The sequence below is a fragment of the Hemitrygon akajei genome, chromosome 13 (assembly GCF_048418815.1).
Source record: "Hemitrygon akajei chromosome 13, sHemAka1.3, whole genome shotgun sequence".
In the NCBI taxonomy this organism is placed as follows: domain Eukaryota; kingdom Metazoa; phylum Chordata; class Chondrichthyes; order Myliobatiformes; family Dasyatidae; genus Hemitrygon; species Hemitrygon akajei.
Genome location: NC_133136.1, coordinates 8,750,397 through 8,770,225, shown reverse-complemented (window position 1 = coordinate 8,770,225; position 19,829 = coordinate 8,750,397). Strand labels below are relative to the sequence as shown.

At 46.5% G+C, this 19,829-nt stretch overlaps 1 protein-coding gene across 1 annotated transcript in view; it reads right to left on the bottom strand.

Moving 5' to 3' along the window:
- Window positions 1–19,829, bottom strand: part of c13h18orf54 (chromosome 13 C18orf54 homolog) — a 54,624-nt gene that overhangs the window by 15,508 nt on the left and 19,287 nt on the right. The window contains exons 5-6 of the mRNA XM_073064103.1: window positions 13,437–13,542; window positions 2,462–2,596 (exon numbers count right to left, since the gene is read on the bottom strand). Of these exons, the coding sequence (XP_072920204.1) occupies window positions 2,462–2,596; window positions 13,437–13,542 (241 nt within the window). The remainder of the gene's footprint in view (window positions 1–2,461; window positions 2,597–13,436; window positions 13,543–19,829) is intronic.

The following is a 19,829-nucleotide window of genomic DNA, read 5'->3' as shown; positions in this document are numbered from 1 at the left end:
CCTATGGACATCTACACAATCCACAGGGTCACCACGAGTTGATGATACTCAACAATATATATAATGTTACAGAAAGGTGCCTTGCAGGGAAGGTTTTGGGAGTAAAACCCGGAGAAAAAATGCAGAGCTGGATTCAGTCCTACAAAGAGTTCAACGCTGACTGGCAACTCCTGCGACATCACTGGTGTCAAACTGTATCGGTCTCTGCCATTCCTTTGGATTTGTCAGCTGCATTGAGAGGGGGAGCCTGCTGTATGAGAAACAACCTGCTCCCCGTATCGTACTGCCCTAGCTTGTGTATCACAGACAGCCAGGATGCAACCCTGACCAAGGGAGGGCAGGGCCTCAATACATTAAAAAGCAACTCAGGCACCCATCTCAAAAAGACAGAAAAACAGAAATGCTGGAAGAAATCAGACAGTCAAAGCAGCACCCGTGGAAAGAAAAAGCAATCAATGTCTCAGGTCGGCTGTCCTCCATTAGAACTGGGGGAAGAGCAGAATGCTTGTAGTTTTCCGAGCTGGTCAATTACACCCATGTGACTAATTAACCGACTAACCCTGCACATCTTTGGAATGTGGGAGGAAACTGGAGCGCCCGGAGGAAACCCACAGGGAAAACGCACAAACTCCTTACAGAGAGTGGCGGGAATTGAACCCAGGGGGTTGGCGCTATAATAGCATTACACTAACCACTACGCTACTGGGCCTCCCTATTATTTAGTGATTTTTTTAACCAAAATGCTACAGGATAAATTTTATCAAATGTTGAATAGTTTAAAGTTGTGTGTCATGCTTCTTGCAATCTGATTTAAATTAATGTGTTGTTTCCTTGCAAATGGATTCTGCAGATGTTGGAAATCTTGAGCAACACACATGACATGTTGGAGGGACTCAGTTAAATGGTGTCTGTGTCCCTCTGTTTTTTCCCCTTGGAACTACTGTCTATAATAAATTCAAGCATTGAACTCTGTAGCAACAATACAAATTGAAAAGGAATTATTCCAATTATGGTCTTTTGGAATTTTGTTTCCCTTTAAGCTATCTTGAAGACTTTTCTACAGGGCCATTTTGGTTGTGTTGGATTGTGATGTTTTCAATTCAAGGTTCTTGCGGAAGTCAAGTCAAGTCAACTTTTATTGTCATTTCGACCATAACTGCTGGTACAGTGCATAGTAAAAATGAGACAATGTTTTTCAGGACCATGGTGTTACATGACACAGTACAAATAACTAGACTGAACTATGTAATAAAAAAAACAGAGAAAGCTACATTAGACTACAGACCTACACTGGACTGCATAAAGTGTACTCCTTCATAATGCTGTTTCCTTTGCGGATGCAACGTGTAGTGTAAATGTCCGTGATGGCAGGAAGAGAGACCCCGATGATCTTCTCAGCTGACTTCATTATCCGCTGCAGGGTCTTGCGATCCGAGATGGTGCAATTTCCAGGTCAGGAACAAGGCAAAAACCTATTGCTTTATGATCATTCTATTAAGCATTAATAGTCATTTTATTAAGCATTAATAGAACAAAGAAAATTGAAAACATTCAGTAACAGGAGCAGAGTGAAGGGAGAGGAAAGCAAAAATAAAATGGTGGAGCCTCTTATTGCTATGGATAAGGAAATGGGTGACAGTGGGGAGATACATCTCTACCAGAAGAGATGTAAGGCACTCCGTCCCTCCGCTAGCCTGCAGGTCACCGCTGGGCAAGGTGTAGCACCTGCTTAGATCCCCCCGATCAGGGTCACATGAAGCCATGTCAGCAGGTGGTGGATGGTTGTCTGAGTAGCTGGTGCATATCACAAGTCCTGGTTATGCGACCACTGACTCTAGGCAGACAATCTCCAAAAGAGTATTGATAATGGCTGGAGTCACTTGTCTTGTAAAGGCACTGTCCAGAAGGAGCAATGGCAATCCACTTCTGTGGAAAAATTTGCCAAGAACAATCAAGGTCATGGAAATACCATGATCACCCACATCAAATGACATGGCACATTGTAACAATGACAGAAATACTCTCTTTAAAAATACATACTTTTTATATATATTATATATATATATATATATATATATATACACATACACACATATATACTGTATGAAATTAAGTGCATATTTATCATACTGTAATCTATAGTTTTTTTTTGTATTGCACTCTACTGCTGCAGCAAGAGAACAAATTTCACAACATACACTACGCCAGTGATATTAAACCTGATTCTGATTATATTATCACCGAACGTCATGAAATTTGTTATTCTGTGTCATCGGTACACTGTACTACATAATAAGAAACTATCATTTATAGTAAGAAATATATACAGTATAAAGAATTAATTAAATCAGTAGTGCAAAAAGAGCAAAAATAAATAAATCATTTGACAGTTTAAGCAACTCATTTGTAATACTCCATTCCAACATGGTCGTCAAAGAACTTTTCAGTTTACTGCTCTGACCTCCTCACACTCTTCTGCGTGTTCATTCTCCAGACTCTGCTGCACTGTCTGCAAACTGAACAACATGTGCTTGAGTGCTTCAACTGGCCCATGGTGCTTTCTTCCAGAAGCCTCCAGCGAGCTAGGGTGGTTCCTCTGAAAGTCAAGAAGAACAAGATGTCACTTTGATTAAGCTTCACAAATGAAGTCAGCAGTGGTGGATGAGGGTTGAAGTGCAAAATTTAAGAGAAGTTGGGATAGGTACATGGATGGGACAGGTACAGAAGGCTATGGTTCAGATGTAGATCAATGGGACTAGATAGATTAACAGATTGGCATAGTCTAGATGGGCTGAGGAGCCTGTTTCTGCACTGACTCTATGAAGAAGCTAAAATACCTGATTGATACTTCAAAGAATATGTTACGAACCCCGTATCTGGGTCACTTACCAGCAAAGATGGAGACGTCCGTTGAAGTCTGATGATACTATTTTTAACAGTATATATTAGTAAAAATACACAAAAATAATATCAATGCAAATATACAGATAATATACGTCGTCAATACTAAATCTAAAAGTGCGGGTATAATAATAATCAATAAGAAATAAGCTCTATCGTTGTCTAGGGGATAATGTATTGTCCGATAGAAATATAAAGTTCACTCAGTTCATGCAGGCTGCAGCCGTTGGGGACCGCTGTGTTGCAATGGTTGGAGAGAGAGAGAGATTTGGAGAAAAACTTGCTGGCTTTCCTTTATGATTTCGATCCGTCAGGAGTCTCATTGTCGTGGCCTTTCACTTGTGGCCTCTCCTTTAGCTAAACCATTCTTCCGTGGTGAGCCCGCCACCCTGGCAAGGGAGGACACACATGAGCTCTCACCAGCCTTCGCTATAAAATGCTATCACGGGATTTCTAGCGTTTCTCCTGGTGCGTCTAAAGGGGTTGTTCCCCAGACCCCTCTTTTATCCTTACTCACGGGGTCTCAGATGTCAATCAGGTTGGGATGATGCAATCCCTCAACCAGACCACTCTGGTTGTCCCCTGAGGGCTTCAATGAATAGTACAGTACTCACTACACAATTCCGTCTCCAAGAGACAATGGCCATTATCAGTGGTTCCGTTCTGCTGAGGCCAGGACACATTCCAAACCTTGTGTATTCTGCATGTCTCCCTCTCATTTCCTGGGTCCCAGACCCGAATTAATAGCGATCTTGCGATTCTCAAAAAGGAGGGGGCGACATTCATAACATATAAATTAGTAATACAGTGGATTGCAGTTAACTGGAGCAGCTGCTTATTTGGAACAACTCTTAAAGAACAAAAACTGATTGAGAAAATAGCTAGGATTCCCTTTGTTTAATTGGGACACTGTGCCACTTAATTGAGACAGGAGATGTTCCTGACCAGTTTCTAACTAACATTGGTCGCATACACTCATGCGACTGTTAGACACTACACTGTGCTTAGAGTGACGTTCTTATATAGTGTCAGTTACGTGCACTTGTGTTCAAAAAGCAGTGAGTTTTGTCACTGATAATTGGTGAGAAACAAGCAGCAAGACAATTCAGGACCGTTTTGTTCACTGCAGTTTCAATCTTCCTGGCTTGAAGATGCCAGAAAGGCCAGGAGTGAAAATGAAATTATATCACTCATGAAGACCCATGAAGAATTTGAAGGTAACAACAATCATTTGAACATTACAATGAAAATGAAGATTTGAGGGATGCAATAGCATTGTATGAAGGCAGTCTATTATCTACACCAGGTGTCTGCAATGCTTTTGTTCATTTACAGTCAAAGGAACAAACCAGTGCACACTGCACAAATTCTTCCGGCGATAACTATTAGGAACTAATCCACAGATTTATGATACTGTGGCGACCCACTTCCTAGCACACTCGAACCGGCTCACAAATAGCCAGCGCGCCGGCACAAAGGCCAGGTCTGCTTCACCAACAAAGGGAAAGCCTGCGGGGGTTTGTGAGTACGTGCCCCTTACAGCATCCGCGCCCGGGGAGGGCGGGATGAGGGAGGCTTTAAAGCAAGGCTGTGAAGTTCGAATAAAATCTTTTTTAATTGCAGTTTACCGACTCCGTGTCGTTATTTTAGCGCTGCTTGTAGCACACCGCTACAATTGGTGACCCCGACGGTCCAAACGATTTTTGGACCGGAGATGACCAACGCCGCATCTGTTCATGCGGTTTTGTTAAAACTGTCAAGCTTCTGGACGCTGCGACCTCACCTCTGGTTCCAGCAAGCAGAAGCCCAATTCCACGTTCGGCAGATAACCTCAGAAGACACACGTTACTACTACGTGGTGAGCTCCCTCGACCAGGACACAGTGGCCCAGGTTGCGGAGTTCATACAGTCTCCCCCAGCAGACGGCAAGCACATGGAATTCAAAGCCCTGCTCATAAGGACTTTCAGACTCTCATGACGTGAGCGGGCTGCCCGTTTACTGCACCTGGATGGTTTGGGGGACAGACCTCCATCGGCTTTAATGAATGAGATGTTGTCTCTGGCTGGCGGACACACACCCTGCCTCATGTTTGAGCAGGCATTCCTGGAGCAGCTGCCCGAGGACATACGCCTGCTGCTGTCCGACGCGGATTTCAGCGACCCCCAGAAGGTGGCAGCCCGGGCGGACTTGCTGTGGAACGCCAAGAAGGTGAGTGGGGTCGTCCATCGCACAGATCACCAGGCCACGCTCCCAGCAGCAAACCAGTCCAGGCCCGGCCGCAGAGCCCGCTAACCCCAGAGGCAGGAGTGGGGAGCCCAACGAACAATGGTGTTTCTACCACCAGCGGTGGGGCGCAGAAGCCCGCCATTGTCGCCCGCCCTGCCAGTTCCCGGGAAACGCCAGGGCCAGCTACCACTGATGGCTATGGCGGCTGGCCATCGGGATAGCCTCCTGTATGTGTGGGACAAGAGGTTGGGACGCCGTTTTTTGGTCGACACCGGTGCCGAGATCAGCGTCTTACCTCCGACGGGTTACGACACCCGCAACAGGGCACCGGGTCCCCCCCGAGGGCCGTGAACGGCAGCATGGTAAGGACCTACGGCACCCGTACGGTGCAGCTACAGTTCGGCTCCAGCCGGTTCACGTGGGACTTCACACTGGCCGCCGTAGCCCAACCGCTTCTGGGTGCGGATTTTTTGCGGGCTCACAGCCTGCTGGTCGACCTGCTGAGGCAGAGACTGGTCCACGCCGAGACCTTTCAGACACTCTCCCTGGGTGCAGCGCAGTTGCCAGCCCCTCACCTCGGATCCATCACGCTGTCCGACAACGACTTCACCAGAGTCCTGGCGGATTTCCCATCGGTTCTGGCACCGCAGTTCACAGCAGCCATGCCCCGACACAGGGACCACCCCTCCACGCCCGTGCTCGGCGGCTTCCCCCGGACAAGCTCCGACTGGCGAAGGAGGAGTTCAAGAGGATGGAGGAATTGGAGATCATACGGCGGTCCGACAGCCCATGGGCCTCCCCCCTGCACATGGTGCCCAAAGCGACAGGGGGCTGGAGACCGTGCGGCGACTACCGCAGGCTGAACGAGTCTACCACACCGGACCACTACCCTGTGCTGCACATTCAGGACTTTGCAGCAAACCTGCACCGCACACGGATCTTCTCCAAGATAGACCTCGTCCAAGGATACCATCAAATCCCGATGCATCCGGACGACGTCCCCAAAACGGCTCTCATCACCCCGTTCGGCCTTTTCGAGTTCCTCCGCATGCCGTTCGGCCTGAAGAATGCCGCACAGACGTTCCAACGGTTAATGGACGCGGTGGGACGCGACCTGGACTTCGCATTCATCTATTTGGACGACATCCTCATAGCCAGCAGCAGTCGTCAGGAGCATCTGTCCCACCTCCGTCAACTCTATGCTCGACTGAGTGAATACGGTCTAACAATCAACCCGGCCAAATGCCAGTTCGGGCTCAACACCGTTGACTTCCTGGGCCACAGGATTACTAAAGACGGGACAACCCCTCTGCCCGCTAAGGGAGATGCGGTCCGCCATTTCCCCCAACCCACCACAATCAAAGGCCTTCAGGAATTCGTAGGTATGGTCAATTTCTACCACCGCTTCCTCCCTTCAGCTGCCCGAATCATGTGCCCCCCGTTCGCCCTGCTGTCAGGTCTGGGCAAGGACATTACCTGGGACGAGGAGTCCGCCGCCGCTTTCATTCAAACGAAGGATGCCTTGGCGAACGCCGCGATGCTAGTGCACCCCAGAATGGACGTCCCTACCGCCCTCACAGTGGACACATCTAACACGGCAGTCGGTGGGGTACTGAAGCAGCTCATCGTGGGTCGCTGGCAACCCCTGGCGTTTTTCAGCAAACACCTGCGGCCACCCGAGCTCAAATACAGTGCTTTCGACCGGGAACTGTTGGCGCTATACCTGGCAATCCGGCATTTCAGGTACTTCTTAGAAGGTAGGTCCTTCACCGCGTTCACGGACCACAAGCCACTTACCTTTACGTTCACGAAGGTGTCCGATCCCTGGTCGTCCCGCCAGCAGCGCCATCTGTCCTACATCTCTGAATACACGACGGATGTCCGGCACGTCTCAGGTAAGGACAATGTCGTGGCGGACGTGCTCTCTTGCCCTAACATTCATGCCCTTTCCCTAGGGGTAGACTTTGAGGTGCTGGCAGAGGAGGAGATCCCGAGTTACAGGACCGCAGTCGTCCGGTTTGCAGCTCCAGGACCTCCCCGTAGGCCCAGGTGAGAGGACCCTACTCTGTGACGTCGCCACCGGCCAGCCCCGTCCCGTCGTCCCGGCACCTTGGCGGTGACGCGTTTTCGACTCCATTCATAACTTGGCGCACCCCTCCGCACAGTTGTCCGGATGGTCTCCAGCAGGTTCGTTTGGCACGGACTCCGCAAGCAGGTCAGTGAATGGGCCAAAACGTGCATGCACTGCCAGACGGCCAAGGTGCAGCGGCACACCAAAGCTCTGCCGCAGCAGTTCCAACCCACCCACCGGCGTTTCGACCACATTCATGTGGATATCATGGGCCCCCTGCCAGTGTCGCGCGGAGCGCAGCACCTCCTGACTATCATGGACCGGTTCACAAGATGGCCAGAGGCGATCCCGCTCACCGACACCACCTCCGAATCCTGTGCCCGGGCACTGATCGCCACCTGGGTGTCCCGCTTTGGTGTACCGGCCCACATTACCTCCGACAGAAGCGCCCAGTTCACCTCCAGCCTGTGGTCAGCTATGGCCAGCCTTTTGGGGACACAGCTGCACCACACCACTGCCTACCACCCACAGTCGAACGGACTAGTGGAGCGTTTCCACCGTCACCTGAAGTCGGCTCTCATGGCCCGCCTGCGAGGAGCTAACTAGGCGGACAAGCTTCCCTGGGTCCTACTCGGCATCCGCATGGCGCCCAAAGACGATCTGCACGCCTCGTCGGCCGAGTTGGTGTATGGCGCACCCCGGTCATCCCCAGGGAGTTCATACCGGCCCCAAGGGGGCAAGAGGAAGAACCCGCAGCAGTCCTGGGCAGACTACGCGAGAGGCTCAGTGACCTGGCCCCCATACCCACTTCGCAGCATGGGCAGAACCCCACCTGCGTACCCAAAGACCTGCAGAACTGTAAGTTTGTGTTTGTACGAAGGGGCGGGCATCGGCCACCGCTGCAACGGCCCTACGAGGGGCCGTTTACCGGGCTCAGGAACAACGGGTTCACGTTCATGCTGGGCGTTGGGGGGAGAGAGGAGGTTTTCACGGTGGACCGACTCAAACCGGCCCATTTGGACTTGGCGCAACCGGTCGAGTTTCCGGCACCGCGGCGCAGAGGCAGACCTCCCAAACAGGGGCTGATCCAGACTGTGGACATTGGGGGGTGTATCGCTGGTTCTGGGGGGGGGTTATGTGGCGACCCACTTCCTAGCGCACTCGAACCAGCTCACAAATAGCCAGCGCGCTGGCACAAAGGCCAGGTCTGCTTCGCCAACAAAGGGAAAGCCTGCGGGGGTTTGTGAGTACGTGCCCCCTACAGCATCCGCGCCCGGGGAGGGCGGGATGAGGTAGGCTTTAAAGCAAGGCCGTGAAGTTCGAATAAAATCTTCTTTAATTGCAGTTTACCGACTCCGTGTCGTTATTTTAGCGCTGCATGTAGCACATCGCTACAATACTGTAGTAGCATTGGCAGCATTTTAATTTGTTTAATTGGACCAAAATGCTATTTATATTTTAAGAAAGTAAGACCATAATACCATAAGATAGAGGAGCAGAATTAGGCCATTTGGCCCATCAAGTCTGCTCCATTTCATCATGGCCAATTCAAATTTTCCTCTCAGCCCCAATCTCCTGCCTTCTCCCTGTATCACTTAATGCCCCAACCAATCAAAAATCTATCAACCTCTGCCTTAAATATACATAATGACTCGGCCTCCACAGCTGCCTGTGTCAAAGAATTCCACAGACTCACCACTCTGTTGACTAAAGAAACTCCTCATCTCTGTTCTAAATGGACACTCCTCTATTCTGGGACTGTGGCCCCAGTCGTTGACTCTCCCACCGTAGGAAACTTCCTCTCCACATCCACTCTCTCCAGGCCTTTCAGCATTCAACTGGTTTCAATGAGGTCACTCTCATTCTTCCGAATTCTAGTGAATACAGGCCCAGAGTCATCAAACACTCTTCATATGACAAGCCTTTCAATCCTGGAATCGTTTTCGTGAACCTCCTTTGAACCCTCTCCAGTTTCAGCACATTCTTTCTAAGATAACAGGCTCAAAACTGCTCTCTCTTCTTGAAGTGTGGAATACATTTGCAATTTTCCAGTCTTCCGGAACCATTCCAGCATCTAGTGAATCTTGAAAGATCATTACTAATGCCTCCACAATCTCTTCAGTCATCTCTTTCGGAACCCTGGGGTGTACCTCTGGTCCAGGAAACTTAACTACCTTCAGACCTTTCAGTTTCCAAAAGAATCTTCTTTCTAGTCATGGTAACTTTGCACACTTCATGCCCCCAACACCTGGAACTTCCATCATACTGCTAGCGTCTTCCACAATGAAGACAGATACAAAATAATTATTCAGTCCATCAGCCATTCCCTTGTCCCCCATTACTACTTGTCCAGCATCTTTTTCCAGCAGTCCGATACCCACTCGCGCCTCTCTTTTACACTTTATGTATTTGAAGAAACTTTTAGTATCCTCTAATATTATTGGGTAGCTGACTTTCGTATTCCATCTTTTCCTTCTTAATGACTTTTGTAGTTGGCTTCTGTTCGTTTTTAAAAGCTTCCCAATCCTCTACCTTCCCACTAATTTTCATTCCATTATATGCCCTCTCTTTGGCTTTTAGGTTGGCTTGACTTCTCTAGATAGCCATGGTTCTTTCCTTTAGAATATTTCTTCCACTTTGGGATGTATATATCCTGTGCCTTCCGAATTGCTTTTAGAAATTCTAGCTGTTGCTGCTCTGTTATCATCCCTGCCAGTGTTCTTTTCCAATCAATTCTGACAACTCCTCTCTCATGCCTCTGTAATTCCCTTTACTCCACTGTAACACTGATACATCTGACTTTCACTTGCCCTTCTGAAATTTCAGGGTGAATTCGATCATACTATCATCACTTGCCCCTAAGGGTTCTTTACCTTAACGTCTCTAATCAATTCCCAATCCGGAATAGTTTATCTCCTAGTAGGCTCAACCACAAGCTGCTCTAAAAAGCTATCTCATACGTACTCTGGAAAGTCTCCCTACTGGAATTCAGTACCAGCCTGATTTTCCCAATCTACCTGCATACTGAAATCCCCCACGACTACTGGAACGTTGTCCTTTTGGCATGCATTTTCTACGTCCTGTTTTAGTTTGTAGAACACATCCTCACTACATTTTGTGGTCTGTATACAACTCTCATCAGGGTCTTTTTACCTTTGCAATTCCTTAGCTCTACCCACAAAGAATCAACACATTCTGACCCCATGCCACCTCTTTCTAATGATTTGATTTCATTTTTTAAATCAACAGAGTAACACCACCCTCTCTGCCTTTCTGCACTGTCCTTTCGATACACTGTGTTTTGTTGGACATTAAGCTCCCAGCTATAATCTTCTTTCAGCCATGATTCCTGATGCCTACATCATACCTGCCAATGTGCAACAGTGCTACAAGTACATCTACCTTATTCCCAATATTGCACGCATTTAAATAACACCTTGAGTCGAGTATTCACCCTGTTCGATTTTGTGTGCCTTTTACGCTACAGCATCTTGTTGACTGTAATTTTGCCCCATCAATAGCCTCTCCTCACTACACATTGTTTCAAGTACCTCATCTTCAGCCCTATTACCCACCTTTCCTACGATACTTCTCGTGTTGAAATATACGCAGCTCAGGACACTGGGCGCACCGTGCTCAACCTTTCGATTCCTAACTTCGAGATCTTACCAACGTCTGGCTCCGCAAACTCTCCACTAACTGTTGTGGCCCTCTGGTTCCCATCCCCCTACAACTCTAGCTTAAACCTAATCATGCAACATTAACAAGTCTTCCCGCGAAGATATTATTCCCACTCCAGTTTAGGTGCAAGCCATCCCTTCTGTAGGGGTCCTACTTTCCCTGGAAGAGAGTCCAATAATCCGAAAATCTTATGCCCTCCCTCCTGCACAAACTCCTTAGCCACATAATTCAAACTCAGTGCCAGAGACCCGACCACTGTGACTTTCCTCTGTTAGGTCAACCCCTCCAACAGTATCCAAAGTGATATACCTGTTGTTGAGGGGATGGCCACAGGGGTACTCTGCACTGGCTTCTTAACCCCTTTCCCCTTCCTGACTGTCACCCGGTTTCCTGTGTCCTGCATCTTAGGTGTAACTACCTCTCTATATGTCTTATGTATCACCCCTTCAGCATCCCGAATGATCCAGAGTTCATCCAGTTCCAGCTCCATCTTAGAAGCTGCAGCTGGATGCACTTCTCGCAGTTGTTGTCGTCAGGGACACTGGGGGTCTCCCTGCTTTCCCACATCCCACAAGAGAAGCTTCAACTATCCTGCCTGGCATCTCTACTGTCCCAGCTAAGCAGAAATAAAGAAGGGAAGGAAAAAAAAACTTAAATCTAGAGTTTTTCTTTTACTTTCTCTGTCTGAAGCCTCCCTTCACTGAAGCTTCGAAGAGCTGAAGCCTCAAGATGACCCCTCTGACTCTGTCCTAGATCCCAGCTTTAAAAATGTCTTTGTTCTTTAGAATCTGACTGACCGGCTGTCCGCTTACACACTTGCAGTGTTCATGTTGTTCCCTTCACCCTGAGAAGTTCAAAAACTTAACTTTGCATCAGCTCACATTAAAACTTCCAACAACCCTTCTTCAGCAGCCCATCCACCTTCTCTGTGCAGCCAGAGTGCTGTCCAGTATGAAAGCTGTCTTGCTTTCCAGTGTCCCTGAGGGAAAGTTACCTGCAACTATGTGTCTGACTGCAAAGAGCTGAAGAAATGGCAAAGTAATTTGTCTGTGTGAATAGGCTCACAGCAGAATATTGCTTCACTATCCGGGACTTTCACAGACCTCGCTTCGTTTGAACAAGATAATGGGAAAATAAATGACCAATTGCTTTAATAGAACATAGAATACTGCAGCACAGTACAGGCCCTTTGGCCCACAATGTTGTGATGACCCTTTGTTTAGCAATATAGTACAGGGTAGGTCCTTCAGCCCTCGAGCCACTCTGCCTCAGGAACCCCACAACCCCCCATTAACCCTAACCTAATCATGGGACAATTTCCAATCAGCAATTAATTTACGGTTCTTAAGGCTGTGGACAATCTGCTCAAAGATCAATCTAACTCTGCCCTCTCAAAGAACTCTCCATTTTTCTTTCATCCATGTGTCTAAGAACCTCTTAGATGCCCTTAACGTATCTGCCTCTACCACCACCCATGGGAGGGAATTCCAAGCACCCACTACTCTGTGTCTGGCTAAACACTCATCTATGCCTCTCATCATTTTACACACCTCTGCCGTCGCCTCTCACCCTCCTTCACACCAAAGCGAAAAAGCCCTAACTCACTCGACCAATCTTCGTGAGACACACTCTCTAATCCAGGCAGCAATCTAATAGATGTTCCCTGTACCCTCTCTAAAGTTTCCATATCCCTCCTACAAGGGACCAGATCTGAAAATAGTATTGCATGTGTGGTCTACGCAGGGTTTTATGGAGCTGTAACATTACCTTGTGGCTCATGAACCCAATCCCCCTGACTAATGAAGGCCAACCCATCTTATGCCTTCTCAACAACCCTATCAACTTCTGATATCCTAGAGAATGGAATGAAGACAAACTTGAAAGGTATTCTTCTCCACAGAAACAACACATTTCATTTCAACGTTCACTGTATAAGTTTCCCCCGCAATCCCAAGGTAGAGTGTTCCTACGAAACCGTTTGTAATCCGAAACGTTGTAAATCGAAGAAGCAATTACCATTAATTTATATGGGAAAAATTTCTGAGTGGTCCTAGACCCAAAAAAACCCCACCAGATCAAAGCAAATAACACATAAAACCTAAAATAACACTAACATATAGTAAAAGCAGGAATGATATGATAAATATACAGCCTATATAAAGTAGAAATATTGTAGGTACGGTGTAGCTTCACTTATCAAACTCGGGAAAACAGCGAGCCAAAATCGATTTGGAGAAAAAAAACATAGGCGCGTACGCACGTACATGCATATGTACGCACGTACACGCATGCGCAAACAACTGCCTGCACAAGGCTTCACGGTCATTGTAGTCTTTCTTGGGGTAAACACACATATAAAGCAGGCATCTTTTATCGTAAAAGCGAAAATCCTCTTTGGTTAGCGAAAACAGGTACTAATGTAAGTCTTTCGTAACAGCGAGTTATCGTAAAGCAAACATTCGAAAAGCGGGGTCCACCTGTATTCGTATGTAACAGATGAGACAACTGAGTTGGAGCATTTTACTTTCACCGATTGAATATTCACCCCACACTGACCTGAAGGCAAGTTGTCAGGTAGTCATGGCCACCGTCATCGGCCCGAGCAAAATCAGAAGCTTCAAAACAATCTTCTCCACTGTTGCCTATGGGTACTGGGGATTTACTGAATAAACAAAAGGAAAAAAAGATTACCAAAAAATTAATAGCAAATGTATTAACTTTCATCACTGAATTTAATATTTCAGATATCTCAGGTCATCAAAGATAGCAAAACTCACCAAAGGACTTATTTTTTTCCAAGATGGCACTGACCTGCAGTCTTAACTGAAGTTGCAACTCAGACTATGTAGTTTTTTAAAGTTTATTTAATTATTTTTTGAGATACAGAGTGGAACAGGTTCTGCTGGTCCTTCGAGCTGTTCTGCCCAGCAACCCCCAATTTAACCCTGGCCTAATCACAAGACAATTTACATTGAGCAATTAATCTACTAACCGGTAAGTCCTTGGACTGTGGAGGAAACTGGAGCACCTGGAGGAAACCCATGTGGTCACTGGGATAACATACAATTTCCTTATAGTCAGCAGCAGAAATTGAACCCATGTTACAGGTACTGTAAAGCATTGTGCTAACAACTTTAACACCCTGTTGCCTCCATAGGGATGGCTTTGGGGACAGAAAGTAGTGTAAGGGGGTCATGCTAGAGATGTGGGGGAATTAAAGAATAGGCAGTCTAAGCCTCTGCTTCATGTTCGAAGGCCAGCGGTGAGGTTGTTGTCAGCTGTCAGGCTTGCAGACTGGTGAGGAGATTCAGGGTCCTGTCATTCACAAGACCAGAGTTCGAGGCCCTTAACTGTCATCATCTGTGAGCTCTGGGTTGATACCAAAGAGCAAAGCCCGAAAGTTGGCTAGATAGAGGTATACAGGATGATAAGAGGCATAGACTGAATGGATAGCCAGAGACTTTTCTCCCCAGAGCAGAAATAGCTAATATTTAAGGTATTAGAGTAAAGGATAGAGGGATGTCAGTTAGTGTTTGCTTTCCTCCTCCTCCCCCTCCCCCACACAGACAGTGGCATGTGGAATGCCCTGCTGGGGTGGAGGTGCTGGCAGATACATTCAACCCATTTAAGAGACTCTTAAGATTAGCACATGGATGACAGAGAAAAGAAGGGCTATGCAGGAGAGAAGCATTAGGTTGATCTGCATTAGTTAAAAGGCCAGCACAATGTCATGAGCCGGGCAGTCTGTACTGTTCTACATTCCATTTCTAACTGTATAAACAGTCAACAATTCAGGCAAGACTCTTAATCGGGATTCATCGAGACTCTCAACTGTTTACTGATTTCCACAGATGCTGCCCGACCTGCTGAGTTCCTCTAGCATTTTGGTGGCGTTATTCAGCATTTCCAGCATCCACAGAATCTCTTGTTCAGCTTTGGATACCTCCCTTTTTGCCAGTCTCAAGTATGTTCCTTCCTAATTGCCTCACAGACGCCAAGGCACAGTGAGTAATAACTCAGCGGAGGCTGAGGGGGTCAAAATCTCGGGTTGAGATAATGCATTAGCACAGGTACATAGAGCTGAGGAGGAGGTGAGGCAGCAGCTGGCTGAGATAAGTGGAAGCAGGTAAGGAAGAGAAAGAGACACAGGCAGGTAGGAGACAAGGATAGGAGACTTCTCAGATATAGTGAGTGGGTGGAGAGGATAGGGAAGGGGAATGAAACTGCAAAGGGGACTGGAATGGAGAAAATTCTGTGTGTGTGTGTATGTGCACACCTGCACACGTGTATCTGCATGTCTGTGTGTCTCTGTGTGCATGTGCATGCGTGTGTGCACCTGGTTGGATCACGAGAGGAAGAAACACAGGGGATGTGGGTAACCTGAAGTTGGATAATTCCATGTCCTTATCACCGGCAGTAAAGTACCTGGATGGAATATAAGATGTTCTTCACGTTGGTGTCTGGCCTCACCCTGGCAGTGGAGAAGGCAGAAGACTGATAGGTCAGCTTAGAAAAGGGTGGTGAGTGTAATGCCTTCAGTACTAACATCGGGCTTCAATTTTCACCGCTGTCTGGTCTTCCAGTGACACCACAGGTTTCCTCTGGGTGCTCCAGTTTCCTCCAACCTTCCAAAGATATATGGGTTGATGAGTTGGCACTAAAAGCATAGAGATACTTGTGGGCTGCCTCTCAGCACGCAATCAAACTGTCATCAACGACTCAATTCTCTGCGTGTTTCAATGCTTCGATGTCCACGTGACAAATAAAGCTAATCTTTATCTTTGAGGTTGGTGTGGGAATGGGCAAAAGAGTTGAAATGGCATTTACCCAGAAGATTCTGTTATGAGTGCTGAACAGACCTGATGGAAATGGGGTGCAGAGTTAACCATTCCCCCCCCCCCTTTGAGAACTATGAACTATTGCTATTGCTATGCTGCTAATGAGAGAGAGAGAGATGCACAGAGGCAGGGGCATCTGCTACAGATAAGAGAGAGAGAGACACACAGTTGATTTATGTATTATGGCTTCTTCACTGATTGTTTACCTTTCGCTACAAGGACGTTACTTTGCTCCTTAACATTCCTAAGGAGACAGCAGGAGTGGCCTGATTTGATGGACATGGTCATTTTGAGTTGATGGATGGCTGATACCCCGTCAGTGGGGATAAAAGACAGGTCTGGGGGGACACCGTCAGACACACCAGTGGACACTGAGTGAGTGTTGTGAACCCACAGAAAGGTGGGGGTTTCGGAGACCGAATCAGGAGATCGGTCAATAAAGCTCACAGTGTTACAGCAGGGCCGGTGGGGACTTGTGTGTGTGTCCACTCATGCCAGAGTGACGAGTCCACCACAGAAGAACGGTCTAGCCAAGAACGGAGGGGTCATAACCGAATGACCACAACGGTACGACGGAATCAGAATACAACAGAAGGTTTGCTGGCTGCAGCTGCTCAATCTCTCTCTCTCCAACAACTTACCATACAGCAACTGCAACTACCTCAGCACACATGAACTGAACTTTATATTCTTCAATGACAATTCATTTACCCCTAGACATTGATAGAGCTTGTTTATTATTATTGATTATAATTCCTACACTTCTATGTTTATTATTGATAACCTGTTTTATATGTATATTTGCATTTTTGATACCGTATTGTGTAGTTTACTAATAAACACCTTTAGTTTTCGGTACCACCAGACTCCAACGGATACTTCTATTTCTGCTGGTCTATGAACCCAGTTACGGGGCATGTAACACTTCAAGATGGCCACTTCAGTCAAAGCACAGGTGAGTGAGAATTCTTGCTCACTCTAACATGCATGCAAGTGGCACTACAAAGAAAGCATGACCGTACCTCTATTTTCAAAGAAGTTTGCATAAATTTGACACGTCATCTAAAACTTTTATAAACTTCTAAAATACAGTAAAGAATATATCGCCTAGTATGGAGACACCAATGCTCTTGAATGGAAAAGCCTTCAAAAACTAAGGAATACGGTCCAGTCCATTATGGGTAAAACCCTCCAAACCACTGGGCACATCTACATAGAGTGTCAATGCAGGAAAGCAGCATTGATCATCAAGAATCCCCACCACCAAGGTCATGCTCTCTTCTTACAGCTGCCACTGGGAACATGGTACCCACACCATCAGGCTCAGGAACAGTTATCCCCCTCAACCATTGGGCTCCTGACCAAAAGGGGGCAAATTTCAGTCAACTTCACTCACCCCAATATTAAACTGTTCCAACAATCTATGGACCCTTCATCACTCTAACATACCTCAGCAAAACTGGCAAAGGAGTCAGTCAGAATAGTTCACTAGATGATCATTAAAAGTAAGTTATCATCAGCCTTTGAAAGTTCATGAATTCTACTGGTGCATCTTTAATAAAAACAATCCTTTCCATCCATTCAGCAGAGGAAAGGACATTTCAATATGAATATAGATTTAGAACACAATACTTCAGCCGTTCTGGAAGTTTCAAACGAATTCAGTCAACAAACACATTTCTCATCAGCAGATGGCTCTGCTGTACTGCACACCATATTTTTAAAGGCTTCACTACAAGACAAATTGTGGTGTTGGAGTTTTTATGCTTCAGTGAGCTTAGAATTTTTAAGAAACAGTCCAATAGATTGCAATGTGAAAAAATATCAAAACCTACAATAGTTTAAGGAAATCGCTGCTTACTTCATTTTGTATTCCAAGTGTGTTCATGAAGTGTAACACAGAATGACTAATGTCGTGATAGTTAACATTTAGAAAGTGAGAAAATATCCATTTTGACAGGAAAATTTTTTAAAAGCATTATATAAAAGCAAACGATTACAAAGCTCTACCATGTAGAGTGATCTGGCTAGTACACAAATTAACATGCTCACAGAATGACAGGGTAATTTTACTTTATTTAGAGATACAGCATGGAACAGGCCCTACTGGCCAACCCAGCAACCTATCTATTTTACCCTAGGAATATTTACAATGACCAATTAATCTACTAACCAGTACGGCTTTAGAATATGGGAGGAAAATGGAGCACCCGGCAGAAACACACACATTTACGGGAAGAACATACAAATTTCATACAGAGGACACCGTGACTGAACTCCCAACTCCGATGCACTGAGCTGTAATAGCATCGCGCTAACCGTGTTACCATAGCGCCATACGCCATGGTATTGAAAACAAGTTCAACATTCAAAGTACATTATCAAAGAATGTATAAATTATAGGACCTTGAGGTTTGCTTGCTTACAGGTAGCCACAATGCAAGAGACCCAAAAGAACCCAATTAAAAGAAAAAAATAAAAGACCAACACCTAATGACCAAGTGAAAGGGGAAAAAAACCCACAAATAATGCAAACAATTGAAGCGAACAAACAACATTCTGAACCAAGCTGAGCCCTCAGATCCGAACCCTGGAGCAGCCCAGAGTAGGCCCAAAGCCTCACTTATTAGATCACCATATTAGTGGACACAGAACACAACAGCCAGGGCAGTATTCATGGCCTCAGGGCCATCGCGGAGAAAGAGTGAAATCGGCTCTCGCCACCAATCTGGGGCAGTATTTAAACTGTCTAACCAGCGGATCATACCTCGCACTAAGACCCAGCTGCTATGACTCGCTCTGGGCCCAGATTTCGCCATCTAGTCCAAAGCCACATTTAAGCTCCTCAAATCAGTTCAGCACAGAAAGCGATCCATCCTCGCACCCGAGCCAGTTGTACGGGCAACAAGTCTGCTCTGTGCCAACTTCTCCTCTCCGAATGGCTCACTCCATCTGCATCAGTTCTGTAACACACCATCTTCGCTCATCCTTCAAACTCAACTAGCCACCGCTCGCCATTTCACATTTTGCAGCAATAATTTAATACAATTTACCTCAGAAAAGGTTTTTAGTCAAAATTCTTGTCTTTCTAACTACCAGTGAGTTGCCCCACACGCTCGGTAGTGCCCTCTTAACTGGAACAATAGGGAGGTCATGATTCAGTTATGTTGGCCATTGGTCAGACATCTGGAGTAGTATGAAGAGATGTGAATACCAGAAATCTTAAAGAACAAAGATGATTCTGCAAATGGATTATTCAGCCCTGATTAAAAGGCTAAATTTTGGAATGTTGGATACATTAACTCCATTGGATCAGTCAGCATTTTAGAAAATTAGAACACAAGATGCCAATGAGCCCCATGTATGTATATCACGTTAAATGATCTTAAACAGATTAATCAAGAAGACGTAGGTGGTGGGTTGGAGATACGTCTCTACCAAAGCAGGTGTAAGGCACTCCTTCCCTCCGCTAGCCCACAGGTCACCCTTGGGTAAGGTGTAGCACCTGCTTAGCCCCTCGATCAGGATCACGCGAAGGCATGGGAGCAGGTGGTGGAAGGTCATATGAGCAGTTGGTGCATATCACAAGTCCTGGTGATGTGACCACTGACGCCTGGCAGACAATCACTAAAGTGTATTGCTAACGGCTGGGGTCACCCGTCTTGTAAAGACACTGCCCAGAAGAAGGCAATGGCAAACCACTTCTGGTTAAAAATTTGCCAATTACAATCATAGTTATGGAAAGACCATGATCACCCACGTCATACAACATGGCACATAACAAACAAACAAACCACGAAGGTAATAGTAAGGAAAAACGTTAATTTTGCTGGGAGAAAGATTAGAGGAGCTTTACTAGACTGGGCAAGATGTCTAATAGGGAAATGGTAGACAGACTAAATTTTTATAACCACAGGATTTTAGAGGTGTGAATGATGACTTGATTGAAACAGAAGATTCGCTGGAATAGGAACAGGGTGGCTCTAGAGCTGATGATTTTTCTTGTGGGAGAATTTAGGGCTAAGGGCCAATTTAAAAATGGACCCCTACCATTAACCGAGGGTCCGTGGACCCCATGTTGAGAACCCTGGATCCAAAGGGTGATGAAAGT